General features: G+C 39.5%; 1 protein-coding gene across 1 annotated transcript in view; it reads right to left on the bottom strand.

Annotated features, from left to right (window-relative positions):
• The window catches only part of ARMC2 (armadillo repeat containing 2), a 67,530-nt gene extending 49,161 nt beyond the window's left edge, over positions 1-18,369 (bottom strand). Inside the window, exons 1-6 of the mRNA XM_075145632.1 lie at positions 18,277-18,369; positions 13,410-13,631; positions 12,036-12,108; positions 9,537-9,705; positions 8,079-8,286; positions 4,383-4,433 (exon numbers count right to left, since the gene is read on the bottom strand). Coding sequence (XP_075001733.1) covers positions 4,383-4,433; positions 8,079-8,286; positions 9,537-9,705; positions 12,036-12,108; positions 13,410-13,627 — 719 coding nt within the window. The 5' untranslated portion in view covers positions 13,628-13,631; positions 18,277-18,369. The remainder of the gene's footprint in view (positions 1-4,382; positions 4,434-8,078; positions 8,287-9,536; positions 9,706-12,035; positions 12,109-13,409; positions 13,632-18,276) is intronic.
• Positions 18,370-18,783: the final 414 nt, after the last annotated feature.

Genomic DNA, 18,783 nt, shown 5'->3' with positions numbered 1-18,783 from the left:
AAAAATGGGACTCAAATTTTTACAAATTTTACTTTGGATCCTTGATATATCGATGTTTTCAGCTCTTCAAACATCTAAGAGAGTAATTTTTAACTTTTCACAAGGCTCTAGAAACAGTCTAGGCACTGCAATAAGTAAAAGATGCAGACTGTTTATACATAAATACAAGCACTGAATGTCTGATTTTACAATAGGTTGTGTGCATTGGAAAGCCAGACACGACGTTATCTACAGCCAAAAATCAAGACATTTCACTAAGTGGTAAGAAGAACAGATTTAGAGCAATCCTAAGCACATCCTGCGGGCCTGCTCAGGCAAGCCAGATGGATCAAAAGGACTACTAGGCACAAAAGTGTTCTTTCAGACTAGATCAGAAGTCATTCCCCCTGATTGTGGGTAATCCCAAAACAGACATGCCATTTAGAAAGACTGTTCTTTGAGATGTTACTGACATGTATATTCAGAGTGTGACTATATCTACACTGTAATCTGGGTTTATTTTTAATGCTAGCAGTATCCAGGATGGCATGCCTTCTATTGATAAAGATCATTTGGCTATTTAACCAGTTGTGTATTTTCCTTTCAACCAAAGATTCCCAAATTCTATATGGACTACAAAGGGAAAAGCTGCAAGGATGTATTGTGAAAGTACATACAATCAGTAAGTCTCTAAAAAGAACAGTCACAGGTAAATAACTAGTTTTTCCTCTTTTGACTGCTGCCACAGGGGAGAAGGAAGAGCTCTTGTCACACAAGCAATGAGGGTGCCACAATGCACCCTTCCCTTCAGGTATTTATACAATTGATAAGAGCCCTTCCGAGCCTTCTCTTCTCCAGGCTAAACAGTCCCAGCTCTCTCAGCCTTTCCTCATATGAAGGACTCCCTTCATCATTTTAATAGCTAGACTCTCTCCAGCTGTTCTGTATCTCTATTGCACTGGGGAGTCAAGAACAGGACCCAGCACTCCAGCTATGGTTGAGGTTTTCAAGACGCGAATGAACAGGGTGCTAGATAATATCATCTAGGCTCCCTTTTCCCCAAAAGATTGGACCAGATGATCTTTTGAGGTCCCTTCCAACCTGAGCTGTTCTATGAACTTGGTGTCAACCAGGACCCCCAGGTCTTTTTCCGCAAAGCTGCCTCCCAGCTGGATGGCCCCCAATATATACTGGCACCTGGGGTTGTTCCTCCCCCAGGGTGTGCAGGACTTGCCTTTGTTAAGCTGCACGAGGTTCCTGTCAACCCACTTCTCCAGCCTGTCAAGGTCCCTCTGGACGGCTGCACAACCATCTGGCCTATCAGCCAATGGGTTGCTTACATACTGACTGCCAATTATCATTTTTCTAAATTATTCAGAACTGTGGTCTCATGAACTGCCCATCAGGTCTCTTGGCAGGAACACTGTGGAGCATGGTGCAAAGATACCTAAGGCTCTAGACCAAGTTTATCAGGGCACAGCCAGACTCAGCAGCTTCATCTCGAAAAGAAGGATGGCAGCTCCAGGGAACGTTAAAATGAACTAATGGTGATCCTGGGAATCAGGGCAAGAAGAATGATGCAGTAGACCCTGAGTCAGCAGCAAGGGATAAGGTGGTGCAAGAACCCCAAGGCAAAGGAGAAGGGGAGTCAGATGTGGAGCTGGAGCAAGTGAGAGAGACTGCGACTGATTTTGTCAGACAACGTTCAGCTACACAATGCTTAGGAGCCACTGCTTTAGAACATAAGCCCTCTGCTACTGTGATTCTTCCACCGTAAGTGTTTAGTGATCAGGAAACAAGAGTTCTAACTCTAAACAACAGTTACTGATGTTAATAACAAGACATTGTTATATAGACTTTGAAAGGAAGTGTAAACAACATCCTAGTATTTTTGCCAAAGCAAGTAATAGGAATTGGTTTTAGCTTTCGGGAAAATGAGAAAAAATTAGTATTTTGCTTTATCATTCACTCTCATAGAAATTAATTTTTCCATATGCCAATTAACATTTGCATTTTTCATTAATCCATTTATTCCTATTTAATTATACTATCCCGTCCTTTTACGTTGCCAAAAGGACATCAGAATTAATTTTCTGTATTGCCTTTCATTGGCCGAATAGTAGGGAATATGTTTTTGCGGTTTTTGTTTTGTTTTAAACCAGGTGATTTCTTCCTGACCCATTACTTAGCACCTGAAAGGCACTCTATCTTTTTAGACAAAGAATTGACCTTCACTGAGCCACTTAAGACAGTATGTCCCTATTTTGCTCAACTACTACTGAACTTTCCTTTCTATGATGTCATCTCAGGGACAAACAAGATAGGTACAAATACAATGTGGAAATAAGTAATAGGTGTGCCTCAAAAAAAAGAATTAGTATAACAGCTCAATTTTTAAAAACTATTTTCCTTTTAGAAAACATAACGGAGACATAGTAAATTACTTGTGGACAGCTAAAAGAAATATAAATTAAAGTATTAAACCAATTACACAAACCTCTAGTCAGTCCTGTTTCTCAGCTACAAAGATTTTCAAAAGCATGCAAATAATTGAAAAACTGATAATATATATGTCCTGAAATTATTTCGGGAATTGTAGAGGATTATATCATAAGTAACACCACCAGAAAAGACAAAAACGAAGGAAGTGAAAACTATAACTAAGATTATAACTGATACCACTGATATGAGAAAGGATAAATAGTAAAAAGGCAAGGTAATTTGCAAAAATATGTTGACAAATAGGCCAACTACACTCTGAGTCATCCCAAAGATGAGCAAATAACAATTCCTCTATAAATGCAATCACGGGCATAGTCCATTACCTATGACAGCTCCAGCGATAAAAAGAATATAGTAATCTATTTATACAGGCTGTTGATGAAGAACTTCATGCACATGTTAAATAGTATGGCCTAAAAGAATAATAGAGGTTGATGAAAAACCTATATCCTTTCCCTTTTTATTCTTCACAGTCTTTGCATCTTCTGCCTAATACAGAAAATATTAAGAATATCTGTTTGTGGCAGGGTATCTTTAAGCAAGCAGACAACTGATAGCCTAATTCTAACAATAAAAAACACCTAAAATACTAGCCTAAATATACTTGAGTCTGAAAACCACAGCATCTTCATCTTCCTAATTTGAATCTTGCATAAGCATTCCCATTCTAAACAAAAATTCAATCTAAATCGATTGTTACTATAGTCCTACCTAGACTGAATTGGCATTCCTCCTTTACCCCTTGCATGGCACACTTTCCCATTCTGGAATTACCATTCAATTGGTAATAAGGACTCTTAGGACCTAGATCTCCCAGATTTGGAGACCAAAGGCCTTATCCAGAAACTGAAGACTAAAGTGGAAAGATTCCCTTTGGAGTAGGCAGTAAAAACGAGCCTAAACTCCACTCTCTCTTTCACAAGTGAAGAGACCAGAGAGAAAAGCTACCTGTTGCTCTTTTCTTCACAAGTCTATAAAAAGTTCTGACAAAAGAATTTTTCATTCCCAATTTTCTCTCAGTATTCCCTAGTGCTATACAAAAACAGGCACCTTCTTGGAAGAGCAGCTGTCATACTTTCTTTGGAAAACACTGTAGAAAGTTCTACCTGTGAAAGCTTTCCCACCACTCGTTTGTTTCTTTCTTAAGTGGTCTCAATAGCTAGTGGAACTGAGGCAGAAAATGAGAAAGATTAATTAGGAGTAGATTAATTTCGTGTTTCCGTTTCTTTATGAGAAGTCCAGAAGTTGTGAATATACATAACGAGAAAAGACAAATCCTGAAAGAAGTCTGGAGAATCTGCAGCAATATCAGCTAAACCATACAACAAACTAATATCCACACCATGCCATTCTTTTAAAAAATTCATCCAGAGCAAAAGAGAATGGGTGTTCCCTTCAGGAAAGAAATCTATCTCCTCTGTGGGAATCCTTTTCTTTGAGGAGAACAGGAATTAATATTTTGGGTGCAGATGTGAAGCTAGTGTAAGCAATCAGACAGAAGTGATTTCCAGTATTCACTTGTCCCCTGCTTTTATCATTTTCTATTGAAGCATTCCAAAACTCTAAAGAGCACAAGAAAGAGAAACTAGTCTTATGGAAGCAGTTGATGAATACCTCTCAAGGATTCTGTCAAACAGGCATTTAATAAGGACAGCAATGGTGATAGAAAACAGGGCACAGTATATCTTCTTTACAGCACCTTCTAATCCTTCTGTAGCTATTTATAGAAATCAGTAGTTAAAAAAAGTGTAGAGCAGGCCACTTGGGAATCAACTGTTTGCCACCAAGCTTTTCCTCACTGAAGGCACCTATGTTTCTAAGGAGTCCTGAAATGATATCTAAGCTTTCAGAATATTGAGAAATTGGAGGAGGAGAAAAAAAAAAAATTCATCTTTTCTCACCAGGGAAACTGTTGCTCTTCATCAGCAAATCTGCCATCACTGTTGACACTTCTGTTGAAATATATGAATGCAGAAAACATTTTAGAAGTTTCATTTCTATAGCAATCACAATAGATGGCAAGGCACAATGGCTGGATGAAGATGTAAACAAAACTTAGCTTCCTTATGATTGTCAGAAATTGCTCCTTGCTTTCCTGAGGCAAGATGTCAATAAATTCAATCTGCTTCAATTAATATACCTATTCTATTATAACTAGACGGTTATTTGAAAAACAGAATTGCAAACAAAATGACAAATAACTCTTCCCCTCAAAAGGTCCTTTTCTCTTTTTTCCCCCAGTATCTTTATAAAGTAATAGTGATTTTGTTAGCGCTGTTCATTCTTTTCATCAGTCCTCGGGACAACAAAAGAATTTAAGATGGAAAGTGAGCAAGTCTCTGACTGGAATAAAATACTTCCCTTCTGTTCTCTTTGAAATAAATGTAATAGCATTAATGGTAGGAATCTGCCATGCTATTTTGGCATGCTCTACAGTTTCATCGTTAACAGAAACACAGCTTTATCAGCAAAGTTATTTTGGTACATATATAGGAACTGTGGTGAAAGGGGAGTAAGGAGTCTCATGCACCTTGTCCTGAATGAAGTGTACTATTTCTCTAATCCTCTTGCTTAATTCCTGCAAGGGTTTTAAATCACTGAGATACAGAATTGAGCTGACACAACTGTCTCACATGGAGAATGACAGGACTCCACGTAATAAAAGTTTTCACATTCCTTTAAGCCCTCATCCTATTATTCCTAAATACAATGTACTTTAAATAGAAAATATCTTTTAACTTCATACAAGATGCCTCAAGTATTTATGACATAGAAGCAGATGCAATCTAATCATAGCAATCATCTAGTACCTATAAACATGTTCTATTGAGAAAGAATTCCAAAACTCTGTTACTGCAATGACCCCTCTATGGTACTGGAACCTTTTATATACAACTATCACAACCAAACTCAACGAACTATATTGAAGGATAGGTTTGTGATACCTTTCAACTGCCTTGTCAGATGAAGAATGACATCTCTGAACTCAGAAAAGGATATAGATCAAGGTCTGCCTGACTCGTGTAGTATCAGATGGCAATACTGAACCAATGGGTTTACTGGCATAAGTCCTAGCAATGAGTTATAATGTATGACAGCAGTTGAGACTACCTAAAGCCATTCCATCATCTGATGGCATGAACTGCTTGGACTGATATAGATGAGGGAACTTTGTCCTTTACTAAAGGGAAAGCATTTTGTATTATTTTTGTGCATATTGCAGCACTGCAGATATGTCTGGTACTCTAAGCCATAGGGGCACCTAAATGTTGTTAGTGATCCTTGGTGGAAGGGTATAAAGCAGCACAGGCAGCATCTCTTAGGCAGCACTGGCAATAATCATCTCTGTCTCAAGTACACAGAAAGCATGCACAATCCACAGGAGAAGGTAAAGATGCACCATTCAAAAATACAGATCTTGCATTCAACACAGAAGGAGGGAGGAATATTATGTTACTCTTCTATTTTGGACAAAACTAGTCAGAACAAGATTGGAAAACATTTTTCTGTATTATCTTAAGGCCGGTAATTTGAGATCTAATTTAAGCAATGGGTGAGATTCAACTACCTCTAGTGTTATTCTCCCTAGTTCAAACATGGATATGACAAGCTACATGCATTAACGTTCCACCTTTTATGGTTAGAATCATTAGTATCTTAGCTATCACATTAAGAGTCAGAAAAGTAAGTAACAGGCCATAAAGAAATTAAGACAGTGGAGCTTATGCAAAATGAACCTTGACAACCTAATCTTCAAATATGCGTAATGATATTTGAAGACTATCAAATTGAAATATGTAATTTTCCCCTTTCAACTTTTTGTATTTTCTAAAACTCCTCTTACACTAAGAAACCGAACTGAAAACATCCTATAAGACTTCATGTTGCAACAAGCAATCTTTTTGGTAATAGGCTTTTTTTGCCTGTTCTTAAGAATATTTCAATAGAGAAGCCAGTCATTCTCAAAATTATCAGAAAACTCAATGATTATGATACACAACGCCATATGAACAGATGATTGCAAAAAGCACCAGTAAAAAAAACTCAAACTGAAAAACTTGCAGAGCCCTCAAGCTTATAAAGGATAAGCATATAATTTTGAACAGATAGCACGGATGTATGATGAGTTAACTGTTCAATCACACCTGCAGGTTTTAAAATTATGACTTAGAAAGAAGGTCATTCTTTCCAATTAGTAAAAGTATCAACTAACCTTTTCTTATTAGAGACGCTTGGACTACCCATTTCAACTGCAACACTAAAGTACTTCACACCACAGCTTTATTAAATAAAAGTCAAATTACAGTAACTTATGTAGTATGATAATCCATGCAGTCTTTACCTAAAAAGTCTTTTGGGTCACTGATTTTAATGGAAGAAGATGATTTTGCACTGAGGCATTCTCCTTGGTGCTTTACTTTCATTCACCCATAATTCTCCATTGCCGGGCTTATTTTCTCGTTTTCCCTCCTTCCATATTCATGAAACTTTTTCTTTGTTCCCACAAGTCTCCAGTCTTTCAGAATCTGTCTTTTTTTTTTTTAAATCCTGCTTTCCATTTAATATAAGAGTGCTACAATAGCTTTGCTACGTATCATTTGCTGTAACAATCTCAATGGACAAGATTCTCTAAACTATTTAGTACTATCATCAAGTTAGTAAATGAAAGGCATTTGATTTTATAAAATTAAGAATATACTCCTTAACATCAAAGGTGCTTAAGAATATCCATGGAAATAATTTCTTCCTAAGCATAAAAACATGCTAGAAAGAAGGTATCTACTGACAAACATTTATACTTAAGAGTGACCAAGTGTTTATAGGATGTGTTTTGAAAATAAAGTGTTATTCATTCTTTGTTGTAGAGATTGTCAGATGTGTCAATGTTAGTAGCACAAAATGGTTGTTCGTCCAACTACTAATGCAGCAACTGATACACCTACTGAACATAGTGCCATGGACTATTCCTCTCTGTGCAAGAATTCAGATCTGAATCGAAAGAAGAAAAATTACTTAATTGTGAATTACAGAATGCATGTAATAATCTAGGTTCAGACTGCAAGTCTCATTAAAAAAAATTAACTAAAAAAATTCAAAGCCACAAAAAAATTCTGCCTCTATTACCAATAAGTTTCAGCCTGGTTTTTGTGTATGAACATGTATTTCCCAAATACCAGAACCGAAAACATGGCTCTACTCATCTGTGGAGTTAAGGGAAGAATGTATAGCACCTTAAAACAAGAGGCTTGAACTGTAAAAACAAGCACATTGAATTCAAACTTGAGTATTCTATATGCAATTATTAGAAGACTTAATTTTGAAATGTTAATGATCAAACAAAATTAAAGTTATTTCATATCAAGCAACTTCCTACCAATAATTTTCCAACAAATTAGTCTTCTGAGTACAGAAACTTGCCAAGAACAGAAGTGTAATGATTTCTTTCCCTAATAATCTAAAAATAGTTTTGTTTTAATGCATAAATAGTGCTACCTTCAAATTCCAGCAATTTTAAACATTTTGATACTTCCACAATTGAATATCTAGGAATAGGGTTGTGTGGAAGGTGCACATTACCATACTCAAGCAATACCAACCTTTCTCCTCTCAGGTGAAATAAAAATTTTCCTGCTGTCCCTTTTAGGAAGTCTTCCCTCTCCGACCTGCTGATACGCTCCTTACAAATTAATTGCTTACTTTCATCATTAAATGGTGTATATGACCTTTGCTCTGCTAAGCAGTTATCATTACTTCTGCAAAGATTACTCATGATAGCTGGTTCTTCAGAATCTAGCTTCTCTTCATCTGAAAGAGAATATATTTTGTAGAAGTGTTCTTACACAATAAATACACGCGATGGAGCTCAAAATGAATTACTGTTTGTCATGTTACATTATCAAAATTTGCTTGTATGAATTTAAAAGGTGAGAAAGCTTAAGACTATTTAGAGCAAAGTAGTCAAAGTCTTCTTATGAACATAATTTCTTAAAGTCTTTCGGTTTTGTGTTTTAACATTTCAACCTTTCATCTATTTTTTTTTATTTCCCTTTTACAGATAGGTGCATTGTACCTTGTAAAAGAAGTGATTATATTTCAGGATCAGAATATTATGAAGGAACTCAAGCAAAAGGTAGCTGTTAATCTTGTACCTTGGTATGTACATGTGATGAGAACCTGCGCAAAAAACTCATGTGAACATTTGCATGATCCTCAAAGGGGAGAAAAGCCAAACTCAGGCTGTAACTACATTAGGTTCTCAACTTCTCCAATTAGTAACATCAACTTATTAAGGCTAATGGATTAAGCTACATATAGGGGTACATGATGTAAATATATATTTATAGAATATGTACATAATAATGAAGAAAGTTCAGTACTTTTTGTATAAGACTTATTTTGCAATGAGGTAAAAAGTGAGATACTCAGTTTATCATGTAAAGTAACAATCCCAGGCAATGTAAGAATTGTCATTATTACAAGTAAGTCTTCATTAAAGACAGAGTTCCAGCACATTTTATTATGAGCCAATGTGCAGGAAACCAAGATGTCAAGTAATTTCCCATCTGCAAGAAAATTATTTTTAAATCTCATATTTAGTGACCTTTATTAAGTCTCCACTAATGAAACTCTTAACAACAAATACGATGTAATTCGAGGCCTGTCAAGACATATCATTCCTTTTTACTCCTCCTTTTATGCTCTATAATCCATCAGGGAATCTCCTTAGATGATGCCATCTCATTAACATTAAATGCTGAAATGTTTAAAGAGATAATTTTACCCACTGAAGAAAACTTTCAGTAAAAATTCCATTACTTGGAAACCTATAGGAAAAAAAGGCACCTGAGTAGCTTTCAACTCACTTTCGGAATTCAAAGCCAGTATCATTTTTGGAAATCACATTTTCAAAACTGCCTTAAAGCCATTTAAATATTTTTTAAATTTACTCTGAAAGGACATGCAGGTCCTTTAATATAATAAAATAATTCATGTAATTAACGAGATTAAAACCCAGTTATTTTTCTAGGAAATAATATGTATCAAAACATTCTTACTCTGATCAGGAGGAACCGTTTTAGCAGAAAGGAAATTTCCCTGAGAAGTTCTTCTAAATAAGCGTGCCCGAGCACTGCTGACTTTTCTAACCTCTGCAGGATCGGCAGGAGGCTTTGGAAGGGAAACAGAAGAATCTTCATCTTTTGCAAAAGTGACTAGCATTGGTTTCTGTGACAAAGATAAAGAAAGCGTTTTAATAAAAGCACAGATAATTTCATTTTCATATAAGCAAAAATTTTTAAAAAAATAGAAAACCAAATGATTTATACAAAGCGTTAAGTTCAGAATAGAACAGATAAAAGTTACATAGGTTTGCTCACTAAGAAATATTCGTTTTCATATCCAGAATCTAATGACACCATTCCACTGAACAAGCCAGATATCTATACCGTTATCACCACAGAAAGCCATTTAAAAGCATACATTCAGGGGTGCAGAAAACAAACAAAAATTAGCCCAAGTAGAGCAACTGAAACTCAGAATTATTTATTTCTCTCCTTTAACATCATTATTAAATTAACATCATCTGCAGTATGCTTATTTGTCAAAAAAAAATGTTGTGCCAAAGACTTGCGCTAACAATTCTAGAGGCACATCTATTCTTTATGATTTGTTTTTGAGCACTAAAGTAGTATTTCCAAAACACTTCAAATGTGTTCATATCATATGTACCACTTCCTATCACACTGAGATAAATCATGCAGATCCAGAAACATGCAAGTTCTAGTTTTTTTTATGTCAGTATCTTGCATCTTAGAGGATGTGATCAACCCTCTGAACCTCTGGTAGAAAACACTTGTGCCCTACATAAACGCATTGCTCTCTAAGATCAAGATTCTCTCCAATTTCCTTACAACAAAGAATCCATTAGAAAGTCTCCAGACGGATCCTTCAGAGCTCTCCCTGGTATTAGCTGAAGATAGCCAAAAGGTGAGACCCACTCCCCACAACCACCGTGACTAATACAAGCTCTACATTTACAGTGTACTAACTTACCTCCATTGGTAAAGCAGAAAAGGCAGTTTTTGCATTGGTCTTAACAGTAGTTTTCTCTAGGTCTTTTTTTACTCCCACACACAAGATAATGAAAACTTAACACCAGTATTTAAATCCAACTGTAGATATATTTAATCTAAATATAAGTATGGTCAGAATTTTTTAATTTGATTCATATAAACACCTTACCTTATTGAAATTACTGAAGTATAACATTTCTTGGAATTTTTTTTCCCCCCTAATTTCCTAAAGAATGCTACATTTAGATTACTGTCTTGAAGAAACAATATATACAGCAAGCATACTTAACTGTTTTAGCATGCTCTGTTCTCTCAGGTACTAAACAAATGATCATGACTTAATCTTATATTTAAAGATTAAATATAAAAAACCTGAAAGAGAAAGTACACTTATAAATTGAAAACAATTCAAAATTTTCACCCAGGGGAAAAGGGCGTTCTTACAAGTACCTCTATCTGTGTTTTAAATAAACTACAATCATTACATTTTATAGATGTGTAAGTCAAATAGGAAGCACAATCAACCTAGGTACTTTCAAGTTATTGATCACAGAACCACAGAATGGTTGAGGTTGGCAGGGACCTCTGGAGGTCATCTTGCCCAAGCCCCCTGCTCAAGTAGGGCCACCTAGAGATGGTTGCCCAGGACCATGTCCAGGCAGCTTTTGAAGATCTCCAAGGATGGAAACTCCACAACCTCTCTGGACAACCTGTGCCAGGGCTTCGTCACCCTCACAAAAAAAGTGTTTCCTGAAGTTCAGAGGGAACCTCCTCTGTTTCAGTTTGTCCCCACTGCCTCTGGTCCTGTCACTGAAAAGAGCCTGGAACTGTCCTCTTTGCACCCTCCCTTCAGATATCCATATACATTGGTAAGATTGCCCCCTGAGCCTTCTCTCCTCCAGGCTGAACAGTCCCAGCTCTCTCAGCCTTTCCTCATAGGAGAGATGCTCCAGTCCCTTCATCTTTGAGGCCCTTCATTGGACTCTCTCCAGTTGCTCCATGTCTCTCTTGTACTGGGGAGCCCAAAATGGGACCTAGCACTCCAGGTATGTCCTTACCAGTGCTGAGTAGAGGGGAAGGATCACTTCCCTCAACCTGTTGGCAACACTTCTCCTAATGCAGCCCAGGATACCATTAGCCACCTTCTTAGCAGCAAGGGCACACTGCTTGCTCATGTTGATGCTCATGACCTTTTTCTATTTTAGTAATCTTGCACAAGAAAGCCTGACTCAAGTATCTGTCCTCTGATTCTTGTTAATGTCACTTAGAATTATAATACAATATAGCAATATTTAAATAGTTTAACTTGTTTTCAGGTTTATTTTGGGGAAAAAAATGACAAAACTGACACTATAAGTCTCAGACTAACATTACGACAGGCTTCCATTTCTCCTCAACCTATTTAAACCATATCTTTTCCTAACAGTACTGATAACACATATTTTTATGTCAGTATTGCAGAGTTATTTCCAGAGTACTCACATGATCCAGTGGGCTAAGACGAACACCAGACACTGGTCTTGATTCAGCCAAATCAAAACTGGATGCATGAAGACTAGCATAAAGAAATTAAACATAATATGAATAAAGCAGACCCAGTGTTTTGTGGTTAGTTTGGTGGGGTTTTTTTAATTGTATACTTCTTCCCTTTGCCAATGAATATGGGGAAAAGGAGGAAGAAAGGAAGAGTGACAGAGCACTTTTACACCATCACTCTTCTCTCATGAATGCTGTTTAACTTTGATATCTGGGAATTCAGCAGTATCAAGGGAGAATAATTACATCATCTGCACACCTGCCGTGATACAGTTTATTTCATACACGTCTATAACAGTTCTCTAATATAAGCCTAAATTAATGCACAAACTCAACTGTGGTTAGTGACCAAGCTAACTGACACAAGCTGCTGAACAGTGCGGGGCAGAAAACCCAGGTTTGTGCGGGCATGAGCATGCTCCATCCCATACATAGGAGAAGCTCAGACAGAACAAGCATGGACATTAGCCAGAGTGACCTCATTACCTGGCCACCAACAAACAGCCACGTCGCTCTCAGGCTCCTGCCTTCCGTAAGGGCACAACACTATGCAGTAAGGAATATGGGATACATTGAGTGCCTGAAGTCATGCTGCCATGAAAACAGCATGGACGCTGACTTATTTGGATGGCCATTCAAACATGTTTCAGCATCCCTTCTGGCATGTCTGACATCTAACATTACCCAAATACAGCTCATATCTTCTCCCTATAGTCATTACAGAATTGGCATATAAGGAGAGCTAAAAAATGACTGGGAAGCTGGATGTAAAAAGCCCAATATACAATTTTTTTTCTCTTCTGTCACAAGAGACGGATCTATTGAGCACTATGAATTATGCTACGTAACAAAACTCCGCACAGAAATAATTTTTAAGAAGTAAAAGTTTTGTTTAAAAACGACAATTTCAAACTCCAAGACCTACAATTCTATATTTAAAAAGATCTGAGAAAGCTCTGAAAAAAGATCTAGCATACAGTTTATGTGGAAATAAGCAAGCTTTCGGAGTTTCTAGGGAAAAGCTGAAGACTATCTCAGTTAAAAGCATACATTGTCTTAAGAAAAAGATGAGTTACAGATCATTTTCCTATACTATTATCCACACACAAAAACTAGTGTAATGACTGCCTCTGGTAGCTCTAATCCACAGGCACTTTTTGGACATATAGATTAACACCAACAGTAAGGATCATTAGAAAAAGGCAAAGGATGTGATTAGGAATACAGATTAACACAGGGAAAAAAATCACCAGAAACATAATTACAGAATCAAATCTCTTGCTGCTAAAGGATATTTAAAAAATCTTAAAGCCACAGTACCTAAAAACTGAAGGAGGTCTATTTTGAGGAGCTCGTAAGGATCCAGATCCAAAAAGCTTCCTGTGATCCTCTGTAGGTGTAAACGGTCTCCGAGTTCTTACTGTTCGTAGAACATTTCTGGCTTCATTTATAATCTCAGAACTGGTCTTCTGCTTTGGCACTGAAAGCCTGTAGAATGGTTCTGCCTCTTCTGTATTTTTATTCTTTGAAGCTTGCATTCCTCTGCAAAGTAGTCAGAAGAGGAACACTGTACAATATAATGGAAGTCACAGAATAGAATGCCAGTTTTAAATTACAAACTATTAATTCATCAATGTTTATGCTACCGCAATGTAGTTAAAAAGGATAATATAACAAAATCCTAGCCAGTGGTGAAGTAGTGGGAAATAAAGCTCATTGATGCTGCATTTCCCTCACAATTTCTCAGTTCTGTAGGAAAATACTGAAAAAGAGCAGAAAGCATCTGACATGGAGGACCTTTAGTTTTTTAGAGGGAGCTAAGATACACCACACTCAGTACCACAGTGCTTTCTGGGCCAAACGTGGTACTCTCCAATACTACACAAAATCTGTTTCTTAACACCTGCTTACTTATAAAACATCATAACCAAAACAGGAATTCAATAATATGCTGTAAAAAGATATTTTCTTTCCAATGAACTTAGGAAATACTCAATATAAGTTATCAATCTTACCAAGGGCAGCTTCCTAATAAGACAAAGAGATATTATTATCAGTAACTGAACCACAGTTATCAGTAATTGATAAGCAGAGACAAGGAAGAACAGGCAATCCATTCTTTTCTCTGAGAGAAATGCCTCCTCAACCCACTGCCAAGCACATGCAAAGATAATATTAACATAAGATAAATTATCAACCCAAACTTTCAATCAGTGTTCTGTCCTGCTGCACCTTCCAGCAAATGCAGTGGGCAGTGAAAGACTTGCTCCATCATCTCTCAAGCCCCCCAAAATCAATCACTGTCCTGGTGCAGTTCTCTGTAAATACCATCCTTGTCATTTTACAGCAAACTCATCATGAGCCTTAAACCACCCAAAATTCCTTTTCTGCTTTTCAAACTTACCTAAAAAGAAAAATATGTTTCTTCATGGTCTTTGACTCAGACCATCTGGTAACTTCTATTCTCTCACATAGTTTATGACAATGAACCAACAGTAGATCAGACACCACCATCTTGGTTATTTCTAAACTATGGAGCAAAAATCCTATTTTTCTAGTTTCTTAGTTCACTTCTTCCTGTTCTTCATTTTTACATTTCCAATGGCCTCTTCTGTTCTTTCAGAGCCTGTACATTCTGGCACAGTTTCTTTAACTAATACTTAACCCAACCCCTTCAGCTGAATTATACAAGATAAAATTGGATGCTAAGGAGCAGTGCACCAACCTCTTTCACTAAAAGATGCATAATTACAAAACAGAGGAACAGCTCAGGAGCCTGAGACTGTCAGTGTTTTTAATCCTTCCAATTACCATTAATACATTACTTTTCTTCACTGTGACTGAATTTGGCTCTCTGTGCTCCCTACTCTTCCCTCTATTACAACATGATTCCAAAGAGTTAAGTAAGGAATTCCACTGCAGCAGTCAGTCTGGAGCAATTATACAGCCATTCCTCACTGAATGGGGAAGGTAGATTACCATTCCCTATTCTCCCAGCGACTGGGAGTCAGGGTTTTGACCTTTAACCTGTATTTTGACCTTTTAACATTTAACCTGACCTTTGACCTGTATCAGCCATATGGTCTTCTGCATAGGCCATATGTCCGACACAGATATTATCCAGCATACATGGAAACAATAGCTGTGAACAAATACTAAAACATAATCAACGTGATTCAAATCAGAAATTTGAATTAATTCACATTTCTTCTTTTCTGGTCTATATATTTCCACCCACCTTGCTAAATTTTAAAATAAATCTTCTCAAGTAATCTAACATCTTACATTTAATCTCTGAAGGACATCGTTCTCTTTAGTTCTTAAAATCTCTGTGCTCTGACATTGAAATGTGTATTTTATGGGGATTTATGGATATATTCTTCATAGTTAAACTACGAAGCAACCTGAGAGATATGATGTGTTTCTGTGGAACAGCACCATCTCTGATCAAACAGCTTAAGTTTTTGTTAATTCTACTGTCAACTGCAAATTTTCTATCCTGTAAGTACATTCATTTGCCACATCTGAGACCAAACTTGCATTATAATAATTTTTTGTCAAAGCTTTCAGCTCTTACCTATTTCTTTTTAACTGGCAAAGGAACTTTTCTACTATAAACTTAATTAGTAAGTCCTACCATTTGGGCACTTAGTCACCCTTCCGATCCATTAAAAACAAAGTTTTAATAATTAACGTTGCATAGGGAACCTATGACTTCGTTGGAATGCTTGACTGAGCTCACTGCTGCGTTGCTACTTCAGTGGCGAGGGGGAGAGCACCGCCTTTCCTACCGCTGGAGCAGCACGGGCGGTGGGGGCCGTCCCCGCTCCCCGGCGGCGAGAGGCAGGGAGCGGAGCGAGCCGGGAACCGTCACGGCGGGGCGGCAGCGAGCAGAACGTCAGACTTACCGCTGACCCGATGAGAGAGTTAACACGTCCTCATTTTGGCGTAAGGAAGTATTATACACATTCAGAATTGTGGTAGTGATAAGATGTCAATATATTATTAATTGATACCCCATAATTATTAGCCAGAAAATGTAATAGAACACAGAGAAACGAGTAAGCGGTGTCCTAAAATATGAGGTGTGTATGTATATATATATGATGGGATAAGAAAACTTACTCTTTCTTGCAAGCATTTAAGAACCACGAGTAATTCTTTATCTGAATGAGTTTGGCTGCTGTGCCATCACAGTACAGCCACCATCTCTTTCTCAAAAGACAGATAAAGACAATTTGTACTCTCCATTTTATAATGCCTAAGGCTGAAACATTTAAGCAATTGCCCTGCTGCAGCAGCACTCAAGAAAGAAGTTCCATCTGCTCTCCAGTGTCCCACACCCCAGAAGCCTTGAGGAAGCACTTTCAGCTATATTACACCAGTTCTCTTCCTAGAAAACTAATACCTAGATCCGTGCATAAGGGAAAAACCCTCCCAGTCACGAGAAGCTTTTTTGACTTTGATGAGAATAAGGTACCTAAATCATTCAATTGCAGTGCTAGAGGCTAACTTAAAATACGGTGCAACAAATGAATGCAACAAGCAGAGAGTGGATTTATAGGATGAAGGAGCAGCACAAGCGTGGAAGGGGAATGACTGCACTGGTTGCCCAGCGTACAATCTGATTTTACCCTTATACACGACTAGTTCTGTCTGGGTTTGTATTTATTTGTAAGAATTTCTATTTTTTCACAAACCCCACTCTATACACTTTTTAAAATAAAGTATCTTAGTTGCAAATAAGAAATAATTCTAATAGTTAGTGCTTCATTCTGAAAATCCAGCAGCATTCCCATTTTGCTCCCCAGTCCCAGCAGAGGACAGATAAATGTCACAGTGTCAATGGGGACAGTATAACTGGTACGCACAGATCCTGTCCCCACTGCTGTCACCATTTCCTAGGTAGCCTTTAACTTGCACAGATGAAGATCCCCTCTCTGACTCTCTACTGGAAGGCAGCAGAGTATTACACTGGTGTCTGAAAAGCCATACTTGGGCTCTTGTCTTTTTTCCCCAGCTGTGTACTCCAGAGGCCTGGTCTTCTCTGTATAGGAAGAACTGGAAGCAGCAGCTAGTGGTACAGGGTCAGAGAACCCCAGCTCAACAGAGCGCTGGTCAGAGAACCCCGAATTAGTCCTAGCTATCTCCAGAAGCGAGATAGCAGCACCCTCGCAGCACTTATCCTGGGTCAACGAGCACATGAGAGAAGCATGGCTGACTACATGTGGCACCACACTGACTCTGCCATCCTATCTCCCATCTCAAACCCAGTGTCATTTAATTGCTAGCATACAGAGCGGGTATACTTGCAATCACTAAGTACAGTGAGCAGAAACCCTGTACTCAAGCCATGAACACTGCTCACTGACATCTGAATCCAGGTTCTGTCTGCCCCAGCAAATCTTTAGAATAGTTAGCACCCAAATACAGGTTTAGTAAGAGTGAACTAGTAATGGGTATTATTAGATACAATTTTAAACATCAGCAACTTATCAGTCACAACTGATATGCTTTCAGCTTGGTGAAATTTTGAAGCAGAGAAATCACTATCAAAAAGAAATGAGAACAAAGTTACGAGAAATTGAGCCTGCAACCCTCAACAGAGCAAAATTTTCAGTGCGGCCGTCAGAGAACATGTCCAAGAGGAACTCCCCAAATAAGAAGCACCTGTGGAGTAAAAGCTGACCCGGGCTTTGCCGCGTAACCAACCCAAATCCGGCAAAAAAGACTCTCCCCCGGACACGCTGGGCAGCGAGCTGCCGGGAAACGGACCGGAATTTCTCCCTCTCCAGCCACTTTTGCAAAGCCCGACTTACCGCAGACCCCAGCCTTTCCCCCAGCCCAGGCCTCCGCACCCCCGCAGCGAGGCGGCAGCCCCCGGGGCCGAGCGTTACGGCCAGGCGGGGCACGGCTGCCGCCGGCACCGGCCGCTGGCCAAGGCGCTCTGCCTCCTAACGGCCCCGCCGACCCGCCCCCCCCAGCGGCGGAGGGTCGGGACCCGCCACCGCCTCCGCGGGGCGCCGGTCCCGGTCCCCCTCTCCCTCTCTGCCGCGGGCGGCCCCCGCGCCCGGCGGAACCGGCGCCCACTGTTCCCATGGCAACAGTACACACCATGGCCGCCGGGCCGCGGGCGAAGTGCGGCCGACCCGGCAGCGCGCCGGCGCCTGGCGGGACCCTCACTCACCTCCGCCGAGGGAGACCGCGGCCCCGCCACGGCGCCGATACCGTTACACCCCGCGCGCTCCCCTCAGCCGCACCTGCGGGGGTGCGGGGACGTCGACTCGGAGACGCCAAGGCGCCTGCGCGGGCTCCTGCAGGCGCATGCGCAGCGCGGCCCAGGCCGGGGCGGGCGGAGGGGAGCGGCGGCGCGCTGCGCGGGGCTGGGGCTGGGGTAGCGCTGGAGCTGTGGCAGTCCTGCAGCTGTGGCAGTCCTGCGGCGGTCGTAGCCGCTGCCTGTCCGGGCCGACGTCCCTGCACCTCAAGGGAGGGTCAGCGAGGGGTCCTGCTGCAGCGGTGGCCCGTAGAATGGTGGTTTTCTGGTGGCGGGCACTTCCCCCAGCCTGTGCTGGCCCACGTTTAGGGCATAGTAACGAGTGGCAACAGCCCAGCTTAGGGGTGACAAAAGTCACTCGTTTTGGAAATGCTGGATGTGTCCTGTTATGATACTGTCTCTCTGAACTCAGATTTACAG

The sequence above is a fragment of the Calonectris borealis genome, chromosome 3 (assembly GCF_964195595.1).
Source record: "Calonectris borealis chromosome 3, bCalBor7.hap1.2, whole genome shotgun sequence".
NCBI lineage: Eukaryota > Metazoa > Chordata > Aves > Procellariiformes > Procellariidae > Calonectris > Calonectris borealis.
Note: the sequence above shows the minus strand (reverse complement) of the source record. Positions and strands in the feature narration are given on the sequence as shown.